Here is a 25,134-nt window from a genome sequence, read left to right as displayed (position 1 = left end):
ACATGCCTGTGCTGGGGGCTGCAGGTCTGTGCTGTCGGCGATCGCAGTTGTGTGGCTGTGGCACTTGGTGCAAAGGGGAAACCGTCCTATTTTAATTATGTCCTCTTTTTTTGGGTGTGTGAGCTTTTTACAGTTAGAAAAGCTGAAGACCCACAGTAACAAGTGCCAGAATTAAAATTCCCATGCAGGAATAATTCAATTTGTTTTTATATGTGTTAGACATATGCATTAATCTTTTACTTAAGTGGTTACTTAGTTTTCCAAATTAAGCTAAGTAGATTTAAAGGTGGTTTATTTTCATTTAAGCATGTTTACCTGTGTGGGTTTTGATTTGGAGCCTGATTAAATTACTTTAAAATATTTTAGCAAATTATCTGTTATCTTGGATATAGTATTTGCATATAAAGGAAATTTATATTATAAACTTCTGTGTATGCAATTGGGGGAAAAAAATTTTGTAGTAATTTAAATCCCTTCATCTCATGATTGAGTTTTTCTCAAAACCAGTTTTTCTAGTCCTGGCAGGTCACCCACTATAGCTCAAACTCTGCTTCTTGTTTGGGATTTTATTTCATCATTTCATATTTTATGCTTTTGCCACCCTGTGGCTGTACCCTTTCTGAAAGTTCTGTCTGTATTTTCTACACAGCTCAGAATGTTTTGAAACTGGCTTCTGAGATACTACCTGCTATTTCCAAGTTAAAATTTTTAAAAGCAAAGAAGAACAACAAAAACATCTCTGTATCTTTTTGTCATCACAGAAATTACATTAATATTCTGGCATTTCTCTTTAAATTGTACTTTGTAGTCACCAAACTGTTACCTTTCTCTGTAACATATTTTTATACTTTCCTTAGTGCATCTGTATACATAGTAATCCCATATTCAGATAATAATGGCAAATGATTCCTATACTTTGGTCAGAAATTATATTTTGATTGACTCAAAATACTGGAAACTTGAACATGAAGTAGAACACTTTAAGTACACCACAGTGTAAAATTTTTCTTGGATAATTAAACACAAATGTTACCTTTAAGTGTAAGTGGATTTGCTTCTTTTTATTACCCATAAAATACATGTACTTTTATGCACTGTTGTTTTCAAAGGCAAGCACAGAAATTTTCAGCTTTGACATGCCTGTAAGGTTAATCACTTTTACCAATTAATGTATTGGAACTAAAGCTGTCATCTTGTTTATTTTATTCCCCCTGTTGTTAGCATTCTTATTCCTGTTCTTTGAACCAGCCTCCTAGTGCAGACAACTTTTCTCCTAGGTCATTGACTTGAATAATGTTGGACAATTTGATAATTGTATTATTGACTATTTCACCCCCTTCTGAGCTGTAAATTCTTTATCTGTTTTCATAGCACCAATATTCTATTTAATAATAAATGATAGTAAATTCCAAAAATTTTTTTTGTCGGAAACATACTCAAGCTGAATACACGTCTTCTAATACTCAAGTTGCCTTTGTTTTTTCCCACAGAAACTAGCAAAGTGGACTATGTCCTTTTTCAAGCTGCTACTGCGATAATGGAAGCAGTTGTAAGAGAATGGATTCTCTTGGAAAAAGCGAGCATTGAGTCGCTGCGAACATTCCTTCTAACCTATGTCTTACAAAGGCCTAAGTAAGTATAGAAAACATACCTCAGAACATGCAGAATTCTGCATAAAGGCTGGGTTATCATTTTTGTTTCCCTGGGTAGCAGTGCAAAATCATTTTAAGAATAATTTGTTTTTTAGTCTTAGCAGTTAACTTCTGTCACCTTTCCCTTACGAATTCACACAAAATATTTGAAAAAGAAATGTGTTTAAAATTTTATTGAGCATCGATGTCCAGAATTATTTGCAAATATATTTGTGCAATGTTGTTTACAGCCTTCAAAAGTATGTTCGGGAGCAGATTTTATTAGCGGTAGCGGTGATAGTGAAACGGGGATCATTAGACAAATCAATCGACTGCAAAAGCATTTTTCATGAAGTCAGCCAGCTAATCAGCAGCGGTAACCCCACTGTGGTAAGTACTCAGGTTTTTTTCTTCAAAAGTTAAGCAATCTGTATCAGCAGCTTAGGTTTTGTACTTAGTGGCTATAAAATATTTTATACCTCTCTTATGCAATTAGTAATTAAGTTGATAGCTATTAAATCATTTACCAAGTTGGAGACGTTTTAATGTGTTGGGACTGGGGGTAGTATGTGTACTTCTTTGGTATACAATGAGACCATATTTTTAGGGAATGGTTTTCTGAATAGCTGCTTTAAGTGACATAGTTGTGGGTTGGTGGTTTGTTTTGGGGGTTTTTTGTTTTGGGGTTTTTTTGGTATGGGGTTTTTTTATTTGTTTTCTTTTTTTCTCTGGTTTTCTTTAATCAAATCATAAGATTTAAAACAGATTTTCCATTAGCTGGAAGATTCTTTGCACACTCTGTTCCCCTTCCATCTGTGCGGTGCTGCTCTTTGCTGCAGCTCAGCTGTTGAAATAGACTGTGAGCAGGAGGCATAGGCCTCTGCTGTTCTCTGGGAGACAAGTAGGTGGAGAGAAAGGGGTGTGCGGAAGTAAAACATGGAATGGAAATACAAAACTTATTCTTGATTTAATGTCATACTACTAGGGGTAAGTGTTACCTTCCATACTGAGCTCAAAGTGGAAACAAGGTGTCCAATATCTATCTATGCATTTAGTGAAATTCCGTTTGCTATGCCAGGGGATAAGTTTAGAATAGGTCATAATAGAGGCATGTAACTAGAGCTTAAAGAGAGGTGATTTTGTCTCCTACCAAATGAAAATCAAAGAGTATATAGATTCCATGCTGAAACTTTAACTGAAGCTTTTCTCAGACAAAAACCTTGAGAGAACTGGCTCCTAACACTGCTGAGTGTTTAGAGCAGCAGTTGTACTACACAGATGTGAGTGGCAAATGTTTAACTCTGAAAATTCAATCAAAGTGTACTAGAAGTAATCCAGCTCATGTCATGGGCCTAAAAATAGTGTGTCACCTCTGAGCAACAAGTAATATCCCTCCAGGGTATGGAAATTTCATTTACTCTTGTAAACCTTAATTTCACAGTTATTTACCTTAAGGTAACTGTTTTAGCCTTTTGATTCTGAATAATGCAGATAGAAATGGGTATTTGTTAAGAAGAACTGAGCTAATGCTTTTTTCCAGGAAGCATAGTCTGGTTATTAAAGCAGAGTTACAGCTGAGGTTTTCAAGTTTTATGCGTGACACTCTGTATGCTCATGTAGTTCGTAGGATCTTTGCGTAAAGATACAAAAGTGGCGCAAATAGAAGTGTGGGCTGTGAACTGAGTCATGCACGGTCCAGCTTGTGCAGTTGTACTCTGGGCATGCACTGTCCACAGGCGCATTGCACTGACCACAGCATACAGCAAGCTAAGACTGCCTGCTCCGAGCATATCATCCTGGGCATGCTGTGGAGCAGAGCACTTTGCAGAGGAGCTCTGGCTGGGGGAAGGGGTGCTCTTCTCCAAGTTCAGCTCACTGCCAAGTTGAGCTCAGTTTTTCATTTCCCTTTATTTAATTTCCCTCTCCTCACAAGCATGAATTTTTCCATAGTTTTTCCAAAATATTTGTGCTCAAGTTTTAAGAATGGTATTGAAAATGTCTAGGGTATTTAATGATGTTTTCTATTCTGGTGTGCTAATAAGACTTAATACCAAAAAAAAAAAAAAAAAAGACACGTGATGCTGCTGAAACGTCTTTTCTGTACGGCACGGTATATGGTTGTTAGTCTTTGGCAAACTGGTTATAAGCACTTGCTCCCATGTATATATGAGGGTTTATATTGTAAACCAGTTCTCATTCATGAAAATGTTCTTGTAATCTTCTGAGACTTAGCTGCAAGGGAGACTCTGGTACTGGCACCCAGGACAGGCATGTACAAAAATAATCTGTAATAAAATGGTGTTTTAGCACAGTACCTGCCAAAACTGCGTTCTGAAGGGGGTCAGGGCATGCCTCTTGTATAAATATATAACAACTCTGAAAGGTTGTATGAAATAATTCATACAATGAATTATTTATTATTTTAGTTATCTTTTCAAATATGGCTGGGTGGCTTTGTTTCTTTACTAGTGTCCCTGTAGCATTCAGCCGTGCCTGTGGGGCCATGTGGCACCCCAATGGTGCAGTTGCCTTGCTGCCGTGGGGATTCTCAGCTAAGTGCTTCAGGGTATGGTGTGAAGCCCACATCCTGAAGGGACTGGTACTGCTTTCAAGATCCAAGATGTGCTGTCAGGACAGTGCCATGCACTGTCACAAGTGTTTCTGGAGATTCGTTTATATTAGTTACTTATAGGCGTCTGTTCAAATCAGGGAAGAGGCTAGGATGTAGGTATTGAAAAAGATTGGCAGATATTTTCCAGTCCTCTGTGCTTCCCTGTGGAAGGAATCGTTCCACTTTTTTGACATGTCTTTTCTGTGGCGTGATACGCATTCTTGCCTCCTTGTACACTCAAGTTGCAGAAGTCTGTCATACCTTTGTGACTCCTAATTTTTTTTCCAGTCTCTTTTGCCACTTTCTGTATCCTTCTCAGCCTTCTGCTCACCCGTTTGTGTTGTCCTGCCTGAGGTTCACTACACATGGAGTCAGCAGCAAGTCACTTCATATTTAAGAATGTTTAAAGCTCTCAAACAAGAACTATCGGCAGCTCTTAGCTGCTGCTAATTGGTTAGAGCGTGGTGCTAATAATGCCAAGGTTGTGAGTTCGATCTCCGTATGGGCCATTCACTTAAGAGTTGGACTCAATCCTCGTGGGTCCCTTCCAACTCAGAGTATTCTGAGGTAATGGCTTTCTACGGCAGTTTTTAAATGAGAGAAAGTCCATTTTGAAAAAGCAAAGCATTCTCTTGTCTGCTTCTTGCTTACTTTTTTGTCCCTGTTGGCTGTGAAGCTTCTTGATCCATCTTTACCTTACAAGAATAATGTAGGTACTTAATCTTTTCCATTCCCTGCAACACTCCACCCAGTTTCTGTCAGACATCTCTACTAACTTTGTGATCATTAGACGGTCCTGCAACATGAAATCTTTGGGACTTTTCAGTAATATCTTGTCAGGGTCAAGTCTTGATAGTTGGGGTAATAAGGAGGGCAGTGAATGTAGATGGTAGTCTCTGTTGTGTGTGTCCATTTGCAGGATTTGATGTGCTTAATACCTCAACTTCTCAAGTACTGATTAAAAAGATCTTTAGAGATGGATTTATTTTGAGGCTAGTTATGTAGTGGCAAACTGTCATGTGAGCAAGACTGGTGGATGAACTGTTGAGAAGGAAAAAATAAGGAGGTTGGAAGGAAGATAAGGAGAGGAATTGTGATGAGAGTAATAAAATGGCTTTAGTATTGAGTAATCTTTTAATAGTGGAACACAGTGTACATGTTAAGGAAATAACAGGACACTAAGGAGAGTTAATACTTCAGGGATGGGAAGGATGCATGGTTAGAGCCAGCTTTAGAACCTGGAGTGTTGGCTTCTGCTGCTGGTTCTCTGCCATTTGGTGCTTTATGAATCTCACAGAAGAAACTTTGTCTGAGAAGGGAAAGTAAACTTTTAGTCTGGCTGCCTATTTATTTGTAACTGAGTTTAGGTAGTAATCCTCTAGGAGGACAAGGATTAGCTTTGGAGTTCTTAGTTTTGTTTTTCCTGCCTCCTCCTGTATTATCGATACAAGCCATCCCTCTGCTCAGGAAGGAGAGTCTGTAATCTCCCTCCAATAGCAATTTCAGGATCTCTTTTCAAAATCTTCATCTCTGGGGGACAGAGATTCTGGCAGCAGACACAGTATCATGAGCCAATCTTAAAATTCTAAATACATGTTTTCTATCACTGATTTCAAGATTTTGGAGAATTGCATGGGCCAAGTTCTTCTCAAGTATACATGTTTTCAATTTCTTGGCTTTTTCTTCTTGTGTTAAAATATTCTGCTTTTGCACAGCTGAAGGATTTCATTTGTCCTTCATCCCTGCCAGAAGGACAGGAATCCTGGCAGCTAAGTGACTGACTCCCAGGAGGAGGATCTGGTCTGCATGTGAACACAATCAGATTGATTTTGTTTAAAACCAGACTGAGATATGGATCACACCTCAATTTCTTCCAGTCTGTGTATAGGCAGATGCAGAGGGGTCCAGCTGCTATAGACTTGACATGGGACTGGGGAGCAACAGAAGCTATGTTTTTTAAGACCTACAGTGCATACTGTAGGCATGTAGAATGTATTTTAATATAAAGCTCCATATCTGAAGCCTACATATTTTTTTGTATATGGAAGATGACTTGTCAAGACTCACTGGAAAAGCTCTGGAATCCTAACCGTTCCTTCTCTTGTAAAATTTGTAAAACTGTTTTTCTGTTTCCCAGTGTTCCTAGTTGGGCTAGAGAGAAGATCCAGCTGCTTCAGATTACCTAAAGCTTTTGAGGGATGTGCTGTGAATGGATTTCATGTGAGTGGTGGGAAATACTAATAAGCAAAACTCTAGGCATTCATCTTTATTGAGGTTAATCTATCCATTATAGTAGCTACCTGGATAGCTAATTATATTTATTTAGTATTTACAGTTCTTGTTTTTATTATTTAAAGGGAATTTTACTTCTGGAAATCTGTCTAGCTGTTACTGTTTCATGTGGTAGGGTAGGAGTTGGAGAGGCTCTCCTGACTTTCATGTTTTGACAAAAACATATATATTATCCCACTCCTAAGATGTGTCTTCTGGTGTAATAAAATTATTACCTTGTTCTACGAACCTCATTGCCCTTCAAACATGTTGAATATAAAAAACAGAGGGTGAACCAGGATATTTAAGCTGATAAGTGCTCTATAAAGGCCTAAGTTAGTGTGTTAAAGATTGGTTTGGGAATTTTAGGAATCCAAAAACTAGTCCACATGTAAGGTTAAAATTCAGTAATAGAAATGTAAAAGAACTTTAAAATGCAAGTGTTTTTAGTAGTTGAATTAACGAGGGTGCTTTTACAGTTTTCAGATTTTTCTGTTGAAAGGGAGCCGGTTTTACCAGAGATGCAGTACAGCAAGTCTCCAGCTTAGTTGCTTAGTAACTACTAGAAATTGATAACTCCCCAGTATTATTTACAGTAAAGCCACAGTTTCAAAGACAGGGCTGGGAAGTGAGGAGATGTGTTCCAAGTGGCGAGATGTGCATCACATGTTCTAAGTATAGCATACCAAACCCTTTCTTTCTTCTGTTTTGCCATCTCATGAGATTTGCACCTGTGGAGTCCCTCACCTGTGACCTCAGAGACTCACTGGGAAAGAAGAAATTAAACCTTTCCATGTGTTACACCATGTATTTTTTTTATTACAGTGGTGACACACAAATAAACAGGCTTGAGGGGAAAAGCCTCTTTAAGACATTTGTTGTCCTTAGCTGCTTGGTGTTTAGTCATTCTTCCTCTCAAAGGTACCGCCCTTCAGAATAAATGTGTTCAGTAATATACTGGATCTTTGTTAGTCTGCTTGGAAACAGCCCCTTCTCCCTCACAGCTTCTCATTTTTTTCTTTGGGTGATCTGCTGTGGAGCACAGCCGTGTAATGCAGCTCATTTGACATAGCTGGCAGTATGGCAGGCAGAGGCAGGCAAGAAAGACCAGGAATGAGTACTGGGAAAAGTGGGGGAAGGGAGGACACCTGCCCACCAAAGAGCACTTGTCAGGATGGTGTATATTTAAAGCTGGGTTCTGCTGATGGCGAACTGCATAGCTAGCCTTACTATTCATTATTTTGAGTTTAATTGAAAGTCCTGTATTTGTTCATGCGGCTATGGTAGGAGTGAAGATCCAACTGATGCCGTTCAGACAAGAACCTGGAGAAGGATATGTTACCTTTATAAATGGTTTTCAGGCCTTCAACTTCTTTTATGAGATTACTTCTTTTTTTTTTCTCCTCCTGATTTCTGCTTCACAACTTTGCCTGTCTCCAGTGAAACAAAGAAAAGCATGTTTTGCACCCTATGCTCCAGCTAACTCTGCTTGGACCTCTTCCATTATTAGTAGAGGCTGCTACTTCCCTTCTCTCTTTGTCCAAAGCCTGCATGCTTCACATGCCACAAGATTATCTTCCTCTGGCCCATGGTGATTCACAGGCAAATTGATTTTCTCTTTCTCAGCTCAACCCTGGGTGTTTCCCTTGGTTTGCCTGGTTCCCTTCAAGGAAGGGAAGCAAGGTCTTGCCTATTGTGCCACTGTAGCTCTGATGTGTTAACCTGGTGCTGCTCATCTGTCTTTGCACAGTGGCAGAAAGGGGAATAGAGGAAAGGAGTGCACTGCCCAGCCAGTCCCTTACTGCTGACAGCACAGAACTGCAGCTGTGGGTCCTATTGCTATCATCCTGTCTCTGCTCTACAGCTTTTTTCCACCAGTTGGCTCATTTGGGAAGGAACAAACAGATAAAAATCAGGGGGTTCTTCCTGGTGCTTGCTTACGTTTCTTCAGATATGTTCTGGTTTTCTTTGGTTGGGAACCATGACTTCAGCTCCTGGGTCCCCCACCCACTTTGCAATAGTCCCACGCTGAAAAGTTGGAGTGGCCCCAGTTACTCTGCATACATAAAGATATTTCTTTTGGCCCTCTGGCCATCCTGTTAACCTTTCAGTTTGGAGTTACAGCTTACATTCTGGAGATTTAGATACTCTGAAAACGTTAGCAAATACAGCTGTGCTTATTCAAGGACGTTAGAAGTGTATTACTGCCTTTATAAAGAAAGCCTTGCTTTAAACAACTTACTTGGAAAAATTGCTTTTGATACATTCTCATTACAGAATTCTATCACCTAGGAGCAATACAGAAAATTCTGCTTCTGATACATTTACTCTTTGATTCTTCCTGCTCTTGCACAAGTTAAATTTAGGTAGTTTAGGGATATTATTAAATCTTCACATGGCTTGCTTTTGGTTTCAGTAACAGAGTTTACATTATACATGTGGAGACAAAAAGTCCTCTAAATGCATAGTCAAGCTGGCAGTGATCTAATGTAACAGGGTAGATGTTATGATTTGCTCTATTCAGGAAAGACCTTAATTCTTTTAGATATGCTTACTGCTTTTTCTGTAGGTGTAAATGATACTTGCAGAAGGCACTGCATGATAGTTTTGTAGGTTTTGTTGTAAAATGAATTCTTTAATCAAACCTCTCACAACCGAACTGTATCTCTGCTCTGAATTCAAAACAAGGAAACAATTCTGGTATTGGAGTTCATTCAGCTTTGTCTGTTGGCTTTATTGCTGCAGAGCTGGTGTACCACATGTCCATTTTTTCCTAGGCTGTATTTGAACTCTTCTTCCTTTCAGATGCTTTGTAATCCAACTACCCTCAAATGAAGCACTTCATTTATTCCATGGGCAGCCCAGGCACAAGTGTGAAATCCCTTCAAACATTATGACTTTAGCTTCTTTTGTAGGGGACATTCCATTTGGAGGAATAAGTTGTATTTACCTTTTGCGTGTGAGTTTTATGAATGATATATAAATGTTGTTTACTGTTAAAATGGTGCATGGTCTTTCTGTAGTGTCTGTGTTTTATTAAAGTCATTTGAAAAGAAAACCACTAAAACAGTGTTACTACTGGGTGTCTGATTGCCAAGTTAATCTCTTATCACAAGTCCCATTGATCTTCTGTTTGAGCAGCTGAGTGTCTATTTTTTGTATAGCGATCTTTCATGAAGTTTACTCCTGGTAATAAAGCTAACTGGGGTGAGTGCCAAGCTATTCTCAGAGGCAATCCTCTCTCTCAACAAGAGAAAGATTTTATTTTGTTAGATGGGCTTATTGTTTGGGCATGTACTTGTGGCAGAACTAGTGAAATTGCTAGCGAATGAGTCAAACTAGGTTCAGAGGTGTACTCTTACTGGTATGAAGTTAATGGCATTGCTGCACAATAGACACTCAGATCTGGCTTTTAATATGATGCCCAGAGTCACGTGCATTTTCTACTTATTACAGTGTGGTATTACTAACTTGCATTGTTAATCTCTTCTGTGGTGTGGCAAAAACCTTAAAAAAAAAGTTTAAAAAAGAACCAAAAAAACCCCACCACAAAACAAATGAACAAACAAACGAACCAACCAAACCCACACCAAAAACAACAACAAAAAACCAAACCAGAAAACAAAACACAAAAAGTCCCCAAACCCTCCACCCTAGAATTTTTTATGTGTTAGGTGCATTGAATTTTCCTACATTTACGAGGAAGAAATTTTAGTTCACTGAGCACACCAGTATTGGTTTCTCTGAAATTGTTGCTTTTAAAATTTTTGAAATCTTTCTTCTGATAGTATTTGTGTTGAGGTACTTAGTGTCTTCACACCAAATGTAGCTGTATATTAAAAAACATGATTCAAAATATTAGTAGTTAACCTTCAGTAAAGTTACTTTATGAAAATAAAATTTTATTTTTAGTAAAATTTACTTGAGCTTTATTCCGGAGCTTCTGAAGTACTACTGCATATTCAGGAAAGTTAACTAGATGGCAGGGCAAATATTCTTTTAAGCTAATAATTTGTTAGTACTCATGAAAATGGCCATCTTACTGCTATGCACAACAGTCTGTATAAATTCCTGTAGCCTTATGGCAATTTTGGGAAGCAGTGGTGGTTTTGCAAAGCTCTGTGCAAATACTTGACCTTGCAAGGACAGGTTAGAGTCTTGATCTGTTCCTCTGCTCTTGTCTGAGAGCTAAACTCATGGAGGCTGGCACCTGCCTTCTAGGAAACCAGTCTCAAGCCATCTCACCTCAGCCTGTTGTTGCAGTAAATTTTAAATTACTGGCCAGTATCTTCTCTTTGGTCTTCTCCTGCCCTGATGACCTGGAATATATGGGAGTGCTTACAATTCCTTATGGATGCAAGGGGTCAGCACAAGTGCAGATGGCGACAGAAGCGTATGGATGTGCAAATATTGCACATGAGGCCCTTGGCATGGTGAGGGAATGGGGCAGGCACCCCAGGTATTGAAATACCAAGTTAAGGAAGTTGATGGGATGCTGGGAATTCAGTAGGAGGGAGTAAACCAGAGGGATGCAGTGTGCCCTGGCATTTGCTGTGAGCTAGTGTGCTGGACGGAATAAGGTGTATAAATCTAGTAACATCATTTTTCTCTTGTCATGCTCAAAGCAGATGCTGATGTCCCAAAACTATCTGAACTAGTTCTCACTGTAATCAGGGGTATAGGTCACTGCTCAAGCTGCTTTACTGGACTCTTAGCAGATTTAGTCAGCCTACCTGTACCCATTGCTCTTTACACTTTAAAAAAGATGTCTTTACTATCAGTCATAAAATTTAACCTTCCTTTTAATTTTTCCTTGAAATCAGGAGAAAAGCACACAGAAAATCTGTAACACACTTTTACCATGCAGTAACACATTACTCTCCAAAGAGAAAGGATAAATTACTATATACATATAAACAAATTGGAGAAAAAGGAAGGAACTGTTGCAGCTAATATTAAGTATTTGTAATCACAGTGGAAACAAACTTTTTTTCCTATTGTTCTTGCCTATTTGAACTTGGTGATTTATTTTCCAATAAATGGCAATGACCTGCCAATGATGGGTAGTCTGCATTGCTGCCCTGCTTGTTCTGTGGTGGTCTGGATGGTGTCTTGGTGGCAAGATCTTAATATGATAAAGCAGAAGCAGTTTAGTTTTAGCCTGGTTGGTTGTACTGTTGGAGCCACTGATAGCACTTGGTAATCAGGGTATGTTACAGAGCATCAAAGTGTACAGATTTGTAATTGCAGCTAGTGATGTCCTTACATTGTGGTTGCTTTGAGCTGAAAAATGTGAGTGAGTCACTAATTTAAGCATCAAATAAAAACTTGTGTTTTAAACTATTTAGAGAGTCATGTGAGAAAACTCTGCCTTATTTCTTTAAAACATGTAGTCTTATCTGAAGCATTGTCTTGAAGTCGGACCTGAGGGGTTTTTTTAGTTGTTTTTTTTTTGTCTTTTTTTTTTAATCCAGGTTAATTCTTTTCATATGGAACTTTTAATGTTGGATTTAAAACTCAATACTAGCCTATACTGATTTTTTTTTTTTTTGATATTAGATCAAATCTGTATTTCCTCTAACTAAAAAAATACAGATAATTACAGATAAAAAAAATACAGAAATTGCACAGAAATAAATAAAATTTTGGAACTAAATTAAATAAAAAATAAATAAAATTTGGAAATAAAATACTGAGATGTTTGAGCTAATTAGAAATACTTCTAGTATAGAAGTGACAAAATTGCACTTTTACTGGAGTAGTTTAAATTGTGATGCTGGTTTTCACTGTCTAAATGCATCTTTAGTCATATATGTTGTTTGACAGAGCTGATTGTAAATGAGAAATAGTGCACTTGAAACAAATAATTTCTTTAAAATGGGAAAGCTTTTACTTAGCAACTGATCAGCAATATGCTGGTCTGCTGTACTTACACAGCTTTACTGCATAGTGGAAGAGAAAACCTGTGTATTATCACAAAGCCACTATGTTTGATCTGTCTGGAACTTATTTAGTGAGTAAGAATGTTAATTTAGTGTACACTGACTAAGATAACTAGTTGTCTGGGGGGGTCAAGGTACTGACTTCAGAGGCATTTCTGAACAAAGATGTTGCAGTTGGTGGGTGGATGGCACTGGTCTCAGCTGTTGTATGAGCTTGCATAAATAGTATCATCTCCACTTTAATCTTTCGGGTGTTCAGAGGTAGTGTGCATATTTCTGTTTAACCCCTGGACACTTGCTGGCATGCATGACCCTTTAACAATTCCTATCCCTCTGTCCATGCCTGGCACCTTGGCTCCAAAAAGTCTGGGAGGATAGCCAGTAATTTTGGAGTTTTTTGTAAAGAACATCTCTTTAACAAAAAGTCTTTTCATTTCAGCAGTATACACTTTCTATTCTGCTTGTTACAGTAGTGTACAGCACAAGTCTGAAGTACTACTTGCATCTCCACTGTGCAATACTTACTCCTCTTTGTGTGCAGGGATCAGTTAAAAGATATTAAAACTGGTGATGATGGTTTCTGGACTTTGGCATCAGGAAAAAAAGCTTTTTTATATATTTCAGGAAACAACAAAGGCTGGAGCCATGTGTTTCATACAGAAAGTTGGCTTTTAAGTTGTATTTTAGATAAGCATTTCATTTACCTTATCTTCAATTTTGAGAATGAAAAGATACTTAAACCTTCAGTCTTCATGAGTCTGTGTCTCTAAAATTAACATATGCCTTTTTCTCACCAATTTTTATATCTCTTCAGAGACATAATTTTAATAGAGTAGTTTTAAGGGTTATTTCTGAGGCTTGTGGATGTGGTGCTTTGGAGGGAGATATCCAAGACCTTTCAAGCATTCGGGCTTTCTGTGGATTCCTCTTCTAATTGTTTTGATGGGGAGAGAGGGAAAAGATGTAGTGGAGAGTGTTATTGCAGGTGTTGTTTTTGACAAACTTGTATCACTTTTGTTGCTATAAAGTTAATCATGATCAAATACCAACATGGTAAGTGTAGCAAATGCAAAGAAGGGCCAAAAAAAACTCCAGAGCGACCTGAACTGTTAGATAAATAGAAATAAGTGGAAAATGAATCTTCCCTGAAACTAATAACTGTAAAGGCCTGTGCACAGGGAGAGAAGGTAAATGGAAAGGCTGGGAAATGGTTTGCAGTAAGTTGGTTTCTGTTTGTAGTGATGATCACACAGGTACCAGCTTCTATATTGCTCAAATACTCGAATTTCTTTTTTAAGGATGGAGCCCTGATGATTCCAGAAATGGTTCATCCAGTAATCTATTTTCCTGAAAGTTTGCCTTGTTCTAGTTTGTGTTAGATGGAACTGAAGTAATAGTTGTATTAAAATGCTAATAGAAAAATGAAGGACGCTGTAGGTGCTATTGCATTATTGGACACCTTTTAGTTATATTATTCCCCCTTATTTTTTTTATAGCAAACTTTGGCCTGTTCCATTCTAACGGCGTTGTTGAGCGAGTTCTCAAGTTCAAGTAAAACCAGCAACATTGGACTAAGCATGGAGTTCCATGGTAACTGTAAACGTATATTTCAGGTAAACTAGTTCTGTATTGATATATGCTACCTCTCTTTCTAGAATTTAAACATTGAGAAGCTGAAATACTTTGTTGTGGCAGGTGCAGTCAGGTACACTGTTTGCCTAAAATCATTTAAAAGGCCAGATACTGAAAATAATGCAGATACTGGCTACTTCAGGAAAATTGATAATGTATTTTTTTAAAAACTTATATCAAAAAGGCACAACCCCTTTGTGCTCATTTTATGAATGTAGAGCTACAGATCTTTATGCTGTTGGACTCTTTAATTCCTTGGCTACCAATTGCAAACAAAACGAATACTCTGTGGAACAATGATAGTCTTAAATATAGCTTTGGTTTAAAGCCAAGGAGAGCTATGTATGTATTTAAAAATATTATTGCAGATGGTGTAGTCTGGTTGTCTCAGATGTATTGTTTGGCCAGTCAGAAATGTTTTTGTGAAGGCATTGCTTTAAACTGACTGTTGTGGAACAAATTACCAACTTTTTTTCATGCCAAAGACCAACTCTTTTCTCCACCACTTATTAAAAACATATTGGTTTTTTATCTTTTAACGACTAGTATTTATGGGAGGATTTTTTCATAGTCTTTGCAAACGTAGTCAATTAATTTTGACAAAAGGGGGGGTTCTCACAATTTCAGAGTATTTTCTGTATTTTAATGAAAAATAGGGTGAAGCTGGAAATTTTTTTTCTCTTTGGAAAAGTATTTCTTGTTGATCAACGTTTGTAAATGTCTGAGATACTGAATGTATTGTGTTCGTCCTGACTGTAGGAGGACGACCTGCGGCAGATCTTCATGCTCACAGTAGAGGTACTTCAGGAATTCAGCAGACGTGAAAACCTCAATGCTCAGATGTCTTCAGTGTTTCAGCGTTATCTTGCACTAGCCAATCAGGTCTTAAGCTGGAACTTCCTTCCTCCAAATTATATCCTTTTCATGTCAGGTCCTTTTTTTCCCTTGACTTGCATCACTTCTTGGGTGATGAGTAAAGTCTTTGTAAGGAGAGTAAACCATAAAACGTATAAACTTTAAGTTTAGTCCTTGATTTATGTTTCCTTCCATTAGTGCTTTTTGTCTCCACCATGCTTACTAAGAGATGCTTACATATGGAAGCTGCTGTTCTTCATTAAAGTTTAAAAGTATTTTACATAAAAGAGAAAACAGAGCACCCCCGTTTTACAGGTTGATGGTCTGTCTGGTTGGTGCAGGGAACAGGAAACATGTAATTTGCTACTTCAGTGTAGAACCATATGAGGAAGAGTCTAAGCCCTGATCAATTTTTATGCAGAGGCCTGATCTGTCCTACTTCTCTCCCTCAGAGAAGAGGTAGGGACAGACAAAATGCCCCATCATGTAGGAATATGCATGTTCAACCAACTCCCCTCAAAACAACGTGGTATATACTAGAACATAGAATAGAGTCTCTTCAGTCTGAAAAAAGTATTTGGTAGCAGAGAAAAGAAATGTCAACTTCATTTTACACAGGTGCCATTGCTTCTGTTTTGATATTTTTGAGATATATGCTGATCATTAGTCCAGAGAAAGGTGGAGTGGAAAGTAGAGAAGGAAATGGGAATCAGAAAGAGAAAGGGTCTTAGTGAAGGAGAGAAAAAAAAAGATATAAAAATGTTCAGGCTAGACAAATATTGTAGAAATACTCAATAATACTCTGTATTTAATAGAGGTTTTAGACAGCATGTCTGGTAAATCATTATAGTATCTGTTTTAATAGCCAGACTACCTTTAAGAAGCTCAGCAAACTTCCCAAGAGCCAAATTTTTAAACTGGTTTATAAACTTTTTTCCTAAAACTTTTGAAATTGCTACCAAGTTATACATACTGCAGGAATCTTGATGTTGCTCTCAAATCCACTGTGAAGGATTTTTTTTTTGCTTTCCTGGTGTGACAGTCAGCAGGTGATATCTGTGTATTTTTGTTTTCTTTTAGTCTGTTCATTATGCAGCAGGCAGCAAAAGTAAATTTATTTGAAACTGGATATTCCTTGGTTCACATCTGTAAAGCAGAATGCCAGTTATATTGGCTCTAAGAAAGGTTCTGTGGATTAAAAGTAAATATCCCACTTCTATCGTCCCTGAAGTGGTTTGGCAGGGGTTCAGAGAGGAATTTAGCCCATGTGCCTATAAGATGGAGACTGTAGTCAAATTACTGCACTTTGGAAGTGGATTTGGGATTTGAAATAGAAAGAAAATGCTCTTGTATTGTGCAGTGGTGGTTCCATCTGAATTTTAGTCTGCCTCTGCACAAACTTCTGATGTAGTCCTAAATACAAAATCAAATAATGTTAAGGGCTTGGAAGGGACCTTAAAGATCATCCATTTCCAACCCCCCTGCCATGGGCAGGGACACCTTCACCAGGCTGCTCAGAGCCCCATCCAACCTGGCCTTGAACACTTCCAGGGTTGGGGCATCCACAGCTTAACTGGGCAACCTGTTCCCATGCCTCACCATCCTCACAATAAGGAACTTGTTCCTACTATCTAACCTGAATTTCCTCTCAGTTTGTGCCCATTGCTCCTTGTCCTGTCATGCAGTTCCTGACAAAGAATCCCTCTCCAGCTTCCCTGTAGGCCCCCTTCAGACACTGGAAGGTTGCTGTGAGGTCTCCACACAACCTTCTCTTCTGTGGGCTCAACAGCCCCAACTTTCTCAGCTTGTCTTCATAGGGGAGGTGCTCCAGTCCTCTTACCAGCTGCATGGCCTCCTCTGGACTTACTCCAACACTTCTGTGTCCTTCTTATGTTGAGGACACCAGAATTGTAGTCAGTACTCCAGGTGGGGTCTCACAAGAGCAGAGCACAGGGAGAAATCACCTCCTTCAACCTTTTGGTTCAGCCCAGGAGGCAGTTGTCCTTCTGGGCTGTAAGTGCACATTGTTGGCTCATGTTGAGTCTTTCATCAACCATCACCCTTGAGTGCTTCTCTGCAGTGCTGCTCTTAATCACTTCTAACCTGTAGGTGTGTCTGGGATCTTAGAATAGTTTGAAAGTGAGGGCTGTAATTCTTCATGAGCTCTTTGTCCTAGTCTTTGCACTGGTGGAGCCATATGGATAGATTGATAGATACATGCAACCTGTGGAGTCTTGGAATTCCAGCTTTCCTTTATACGTCTATATAATGTGAAGTGATTTAGGTGCTAGTAAATAAATGTTACTAGAAATAGCAAAGCAAGCCATACTACTGCTTAAGGTTAATCGTTTTCTGCTATTTTGGCCTTTAGATACTACAGCTCTTAAGCAGGTTCTGGCCATTTCTGGAAGCTGGACGGACCTAAGTGCTCTTGATGGATCCATTTCAAATATTTTTGTAATTTCTGATCCACCTGATACTGTCTTTTTGTTTTCTACCATTGGATGTTTCATTTTGCTGTAAGAATTACAGCACCAGCTTGCGTCTTCTTTCTTTACGTATCAACCTGTTTTCACAGAAGTTGGACCATCTTCAGTCATCCTTGAGAAAAGTTGGCCTTAGCTGCCAAATATTCAGTAACTATTGGGGTTTACAGTGCCATGTTGATTGTATTGTGGCATAAATCTTTTCCTTAAGATGACCTGTTTAACTGTTGATTGTTAGCTCATGGGCAGTGAAACTTAGCTTGGCTGTAGTTTCTAAATAGATAGCACATTATGTAAGAATGTAAGAATTGCTGTGTTGATTGATTGGTTAAAGTCCTTTTGGTGTCCTCTTTCCAAATCTTGACAGTACATATGCTGAAGCAATGGGCATAAATTTAATACTTGAAGCATGGAGTAAAATGATCCATTGTATTCTCAGATATGACTTTTTTCCTTCAGTTGGTATTTCCCCTGGCAAGATAGTATTGATTCTCAGTATTTCCTGCAGCATCACAGTAATCTGCAGCATATTTATGTAATCTTTAGCAAGATTCTTGTATCTCCAAAAAGGAGAAGTAGCATAAATGTGCATTAACTGTGTGGTGACTATTGCGACTACTGCAAAGTGGCACCTTCAAATCCCCAAGCTGTTAGAATTGGATCAAAACATACCACTTCTCAAGAGTTCTGTGCTGTTATAGGAAAACTTGATAAGTGTTGCGTTGTTAAATGCAGTCTTGGACAGTGTTGCCACCAATTGCAAGAAAAGTTGCAGTAAGTCTGCATTGTCTGTTGCTACCGTGAAAGATGCATTCTGGAATACCCACCTCATTGGAGCAACAAAAGAAGAAGCTCTGTCACCTACCTAATTTCAAATTGGAACTCAGTATTTTTAAATTATCTTGGGATGTAGTGCCTGCAGTAGGACGGACATGGCACAGTGACCTAGGAAACCTCCCTTCAGTAATGTGCAGTTTCTCCCATTTCATTTTCCAACAATCATCTATTGTTATTTTTATCTGCCACCTTGAGATATTAGTTTACCCGGTGTTTGTGGATGCTTCAGAGATAGTATCTTGTGGCATGTTGGCTTCTGTACAGTTTCTTTTTTCAGTGCTGTTACAGTATTGTTAAATGTTATTTACTCTGATGGAACTAGTTTTAACTGCACCTTTTCTTAAATGAATGTTTCGACTAATTAAGGAAGTACAGTTGATCAGTACTAAAAAGTACAGCCCTCTCTTTTACAAAAGGTCCTTCAAGCATCTGACTTTTAGTACATTGTGAGTACCCAAAGTGTCCAGTTAAGAAGCTGAATGTTGTTGGGCTTTAATGCACATTGGCATGGACATACACATCCTGTGAAGTCAGGATAGAATTATAATTTTTATCATTTTACTTCCAGAGATATTTCTCTTGTCGTCTTGACTTTGGGATTTTTCTGTTCCTGGTAGCCATATTCTAGTGGACTTTGACTGAATGTCCTCAAACATAAAAGTTCTTTAACAGAACATTAGAATTGTGTCCAGCTGTCTCCCATCTACAGAAAGATGTCTATTATCTGTCATTAGGAGCTGTCATAGAAGTACTTATCCCTTATTCTTCAATGTATGGATTACAGTATATGAATAAAGAGATACTTGAGCCTTAGTTCTTGTTTTGGATTTAGTGCCTGTACTTGCTTGGAGGCAAGCTGGCAAATTTTCAAGTGAATGTAGAATAGGGGATTTAAAATGCAGGTTATGTGGTTTGCACCTAGTGGTTTGCACTCTACTAATACACATCATTGCTGTTCCATTGGAATTGATGGTGCCACGGCAGTTGTATGAACTGACTGAAGTTTTTGTCTGATCTGAACATTTTTGTGTTCCTTGGCCATGCAGTTGAAGGAAGAAAGCTCATCATATCTCTGTTTCAAAAGGTCTTTTAAACCTCAAGCCAGAATGAGACACCTGTCTGGAAGGTTCTGTGAACCATGTAGTTCTGCAGACTTTTAAGATTTGAACTCAGTCCAACCCAGATTGGTAGCATCTGTTGTGCATAATGGAAGTGCGTGAAAACCACACAGAGCATTCAAGGTTGGTTTTGAGGAATGATTCAAGTTGGCATTGCTGCTGAAAAAGCATCCTGCCTTATCATCTGCCATGAGCATGATGCTGAGCAGGGAACCACCTGGCTGAAAATGTGGTGGGGTTTTTTAGCAGGTTGTGGCCCCTGGTTTGATTTGTTGCACAACTACAGACATTATTCAACCTGTACAAAGGAGTGACAACACAGATTTCTTCAGCAGCATGGGTGCTTTCCATAGGCCTTTGTGTTTGTTAGCAGCCTGGAATTATCCTGAATTTACTGCAGCAGTCTGTTTTTATCTGAGAAATGAAGCATTGGGCCACTATCCTGTCTATTGTTTGGGATACAGAGCAAAAGTCAATATAACTGTACATTGTACATTTCATTCAATGTAAATGAAATAGCTGTATTTAAGAGAGCTGCATTTTACTCTTATCAGACTTTTATCACCTATCATTTTTAGGTGAAAACTGACCTGACTTTGAAATCCCTGATGTTTAGAAATTATTTCTAGGGCACTATGTGTTTTCTTGTCAATCCTTTCTAGCAACTTTTTAAGATGACTTTGGGCAAACCCAAAAAGATTAGCAGATCTCCTGAATTTTGTCATAATTTCACTAAACATATTTGTATTGATGTTGAACTTTTTAACAATTAGTCTTTCATCATTTTGGTTTTCCTGAATGAATTCTGTAATCAGTTTGCAATGTAGGAACATCTTAAAAGCATGAATATCAGAAGAGGAAAAGAGACCAGGAATGACCTTTTTTATGAAAGGGAGCTGATATTGTGCTCTCTTGCCCCAGTGGTTTTACTTTTCCAGTTTTGCAGTGATGGTCACAACACCCTGGATGGCAGCCAGTGTGTGGTGGAAAGGTGTGACTCCTAAGCCACATCTGTGTGGCAGCCACTTGTGCACAGGTGCTTTAAGTGCAAGTTAGGCTGGAAGTGATCAGCTTGCATACCATAAGCTGCATAACCATAGCAGCAGAATGTACCAAGAGCTGCAGAATCCACATGGGTGGTCATGAGCCTTGGAACTGGCATGGCTCTGGAATCGGCAGGGTTTAAAATTAGCTTGGGTGTTCCTACACTTCCTACTCCTGTTCCTGCAATCTGAGTCCAGTGTCTCCATCACAAAGTATTGTTTCATTCTCGTGACTGTTAAGAATACTTGTGTTTAATAACATTTAAGCATATGCTCCTTGCCCTGGTTGCTGGATGTATTTGCTGAGAGTATGAGGTATGGAAAGGTCTGTGAAGGATTTCTCTATAGGGGGCAGCAATCCTCTGCAGCAGTTTTAGGCAGTTGCTCCTTAGACTCATCCCATGTGCTTGGCTCACTAGCTAGGAAGCCAGAGGAGGTCTTAAAAATCCAGATAAAATCAGTATTTAACATATCACTGGAGGGCAGGTAACTTTCTAAGGCAGTTTTTTATTTTTAAAATGCAAGTCTGTTACTGGCACAAAGTTGTCCAGAAATATTTCAAACAACAGAAGTAAAGTGATTAGAATAACTTTTAAGAAAGATATTCAGACCTTAACACTTCAGGATTTTTTCTTCCATTTCTGAGATTTTTTTTTTTTTTTTTTTTAACTTCTGTGCACAAACTTATGGATGGGGTTCTAGTAGAAGAAATCTCAGCTTTGATTTTTGAGTTCCAAACTTACTTCTTTGTGGAGATGAAATATTTTGATATTCATCTTCACCTATCAGTCCCTTCCTGGGACAGAGGCTATGAGTGAGAGGAAAACTACGCATTTGTTGGTCTTTTATTTTTGTTGCTTTAGATGCTCCTCCAAGAAACACATAAAACCTCAAACTTTTTTTTCTAAATCAGTTTTAAAATAAAAAATTTATAATGTAAAAAATACTACTCTTATTTCTCCAGCTCATGAAACAAAACCAAGCATAGAGCTAATGTCTACAGGCATAAATAGAGTCATCTTTAACATTATGGTCTTCTCCTCTTCCTGTCTAGGCACTAATAGCCAGCATATGAGCCTTATCATACATGAAGGCATCTAATTATATTCTTATGCTTTTTAATAGAGTTTGGTTCACATCACTGAATAATCTGATTCATGCAGAAGATTCCAGTGTCTGAAGGAATCAGTGTCCTAAGTCTTGCAAAATGGGTGAAACATTGACATGCTTCTGGTAGCTGTTTGTTAGCCTGGATTTCCATATCATTCGAAGTGAATTGTATTAAGAGTTAGCCATTCCTCAGTAGACCTGGGAGTGTTAGAAACATTTGTATTATTACCAGAAGTGGTTTACAATTGTTTTTCATTTTAGAAACAAAAAAACCCGCAAACTGTCCAGGATGTCATAGTAGATTAATCTATGCTTATCATAAATCTATGTTGTAAGTCTAAATCATAAGCTTGAGTGCTTAGAAAAAAAGTGTTATGCTTGTTCTGTACTTTTTTTTTCCTTTGTAAGTTTTGAGAAGTAAGTTAATTTTGGGTGATGAAGAGTGCATTTGTCCTGTGCACACCCATGTACAAGGTAATTTAGTGCAATTTTTTTCAGGTTTGGCATAGCTAGACTGCTGTTACTAAGACCAAACCATAGCACAACATAAGCTGGGGTACTTCATGGCAGTAAGCATCTCCAAAGCCAGTTTCTGCTAATGTTTGCGTACATTTAGCACACGATGGAAAACGGGTGCAGATCTCCATGATAGGTGGAGTCAAAATTTGTAGTGTTCAGTGAACAGATATTTTACCCACAAATTGCCTATTGTCAGATGTGTCATTGGACCATTAGCATGAGAAACAGGACTAAAAATAACAGGATAGGGCTGCTGAATAGTGAGTCTTGTTAAAATAGTGACAGCAAACTAGCGCTTCTTTCATTCCATGTGAAAAGCATTTTGTAGCTGGTCCCCTCATAGACTCAACCTAGCGAAGAGTAAATTCATTTTCAGAGACCGATAGTGTGTTTATGATTGGCTTGGACATATTGTGGGGAGACAATAGCTTATTGGAGAGTCACAGCAAAGGATGTTCTTGTAAGTAAACAATTTTAAAATACCATTTTGACTAAAACATTCTAAATGGAAAGGAAAAAAGGCATAGCTTAATTTGCCAGATAAAATTAGTTTTTATTTAGAATATTACTCCTGCTAAAGGATGCTTGCGTGTGATAATTTCATGCACTTTTTTTTTTTTAAGTGGGTCATATTTGATCAATTAAATTGCATCAGTATTTCAGATGGAAGTAAAGTAGAAAATTCTGTGACTTTTAGTTTTTTGCCATCTGAAATAATGCAGATCTGGTATAGCTCAACATACATTGATAATTTTGAAAATTGTGAAACTGGCTTTATTTTGCACTAATGTGAAAACCCCTGATTGTTCTTATGCAGCGTAAGGTGCTGACAACAGTCCTGGGCACATACCACCAGTGAAGGTCCACTTGGTACTGTACTGTGGAAGAAGTCCCTTTTTTGGAATATGGTTTTGCACAGTGTCATTAGGAATTTTGTTTTGTGGCAGAACTCAGAAGACAAGTATAAATAAACTGAAACTGTGCATCCTGCTTTGTGACACAATTTTTCATGCTAAACTACATGCTTGTTTTAAATATTGTTCCCTTAAGCAAAACCCGTCAACAGTTATGGGGTCTACTGTTTTGAACAATACCATTGTAAAATTTATGTGCTTCTAGACATAGAATTAGTTTCTTACACACTTTTTTTATCGCACTGGATTACTTACAGTACAAAAGGTAATGCCGTTCATTACCAGTAAGTAAATTATGTGCAGCTGAACATGCTGTTACTTACTCTGATGGTTGGGTTAGAAGGGGATCAAAGAGGATAATCTGGGTTTAAGAAAGACAAATAAAACATTAGTAAAACTGCTTTAACTTAGCAACTATTACTTGAAATGGGTGGTGTCACAAAGGGAAGTACTTCCAAAAATTTTTGATAAAAACTGTTGTGTGATCAGACTGACAAAGAATTGAACCTGTTTGTTTAAATGTTTTTGCTCATGTCTCTGGTTTTTCTGTACTAGAACATTTGCAGAATTTTGTAAATTAAGTTATGCATGGTGAGAGCTGAAATGAGTGTAACAAAATTATGTCTTTACAGCCTGCACATTTTTCATAGGCGTCTCTCACAAATATGTTTAATATGACAATGCCTTGTGCTGACTTGTGCTTTTGTTCTTCTCAGTGTAATTAGAAAATGTAGATTAATGCAGGGCTAACATATCTGCATTCTGTGACACATATCTGGCTATTTAGAAAAATAAGATATAGATTTCAATGAGCTATCTTTAGCTATGGTAAGGCCTTTTTAAAAGCTGCCAGGAAAATTTTTTAGAAAATTATTTTCTATTTTGCATAAATTTTAACACCTGTTAATTGCGGTTGCTTTTTTCCCTTCTCGCTGTGTCACATTAGACACCCTGGTTATCAAAGTGATCATATCACTATGGTATGTCTCATAATTACGATCAAACTGTTATCTAACATTCCTGGAGCATTCTTTTTTTCAATACTTAATACCTTTTATTCCTTGGCCTCATGCATGAATTATGCTGTGTATGTGAAGAGGCTTAAAGTTTGTTTCCATTACATTCTTTCTGAATGGATCCTGTTGTATCTAGGATTTTTTAAAAGCCAAGTAGGAATGTTATTGTTGACCTTGACACCAGATAACTGGGCAGACATTATATAGCTATGTTTGAATCCTCACAAAATGTGATGCTAAAGCCAACAGAATCCTGGCGCGAGACCCTCCTGGACAGCAGAGTTATGGAGCTTTTCTTTACAGTAAGTTTCTTTCTTCAACTTTCATAGTCCAGACCACAGGGAAAGCAGCTCCTTCCTGTTCTAAAACTGTATTGTCGGACTCTTCCTTTTGCATCAGGTAGGACTGATTCTGTTCACCTTGCTTATTGAAGCAGACAGATGTATTGTCTTTTTCATAGGGTACTGAATATGTATTTTGCCTATAAATTGCTTTAAATTGATGACTACTAGCAACAGAAAAAGGCTTGTAGTTATCTAAACTTTTATACATTTAATACTTCTGGGCATGTACTCATCAGGCAAAACAAAGCACGATGAGCAATAGAAGAGTAGTGACTCTTTCAGATAAGGTGTAACGGCTCTCAGAAAAGATCAAACAAACAGTATGTGTTCGCTGATATTAAAGCATTTGCTCAACAGAACAGCTGAAAATAAGTCATGTAGTTGTAGTTTTCTAGCCAGTTTCAGCATACAGAATTCTGCATCACTCTTCTCAGCACAAAGGAAATCCATGCAAGTTAAAATAGAGTAAGTCAGGAGGGCTGTGGAAGAGGTAGTGTTGGGAGAATGTAATATTCAATTTCTGTTACTTAAAAGCCCCACAATATTAAAAATGGATAGAACTTGTGTTGTTTTATTTTTACAGCTGTTGGGAGAAGTTTGTAGTCATTGCTCAGCTAGGACTTACTGCAGCAGCAACATATATTGGCTTATAAATTCATTTGCTATGCGATTTGACTTAGGTTACATCTCTTGGGATCTGAGAATTCAGCATTCTCAGTTTTCTTTTCATTTTTGCAAAGCAGAGAAATGTGCTCAAAACTTGGACGAAGTTGTTACAATACAGTGTAGATGTAACTCTCCAGTG

General features: G+C 38.1%; 1 protein-coding gene across 3 annotated transcripts in view; it reads left to right on the top strand.

Annotated features, from left to right (window-relative positions):
• Positions 1-25,134, top strand: part of XPO4 (exportin 4) — a 73,627-nt gene that overhangs the window by 22,435 nt on the left and 26,058 nt on the right. For 2 of the 3 annotated variants that reach the window (XM_082277419.1, XM_082277420.1), the window contains exons 3-7: positions 1,491-1,632; positions 1,883-2,021; positions 13,952-14,068; positions 14,847-15,000; positions 24,175-24,287. In XM_082277419.1, the coding sequence (XP_082133545.1) occupies positions 1,491-1,632; positions 1,883-2,021; positions 13,952-14,068; positions 14,847-15,000; positions 24,175-24,287 (665 nt within the window). Of the gene's footprint in view, positions 1-1,490; positions 1,633-1,882; positions 2,022-13,951; positions 14,069-14,846; positions 15,001-24,174; positions 24,288-25,134 lie in introns of those variants that run through there. The other variant, XM_082277421.1, reaches the window with a different exon arrangement.

The sequence above is a fragment of the Coloeus monedula genome, assembly GCF_965178545.1.
Source record: "Coloeus monedula genome assembly, chromosome: 3".
NCBI lineage: Eukaryota > Metazoa > Chordata > Aves > Passeriformes > Corvidae > Coloeus > Coloeus monedula.
This window is presented reverse-complemented; position numbering and strand designations above follow the sequence as displayed.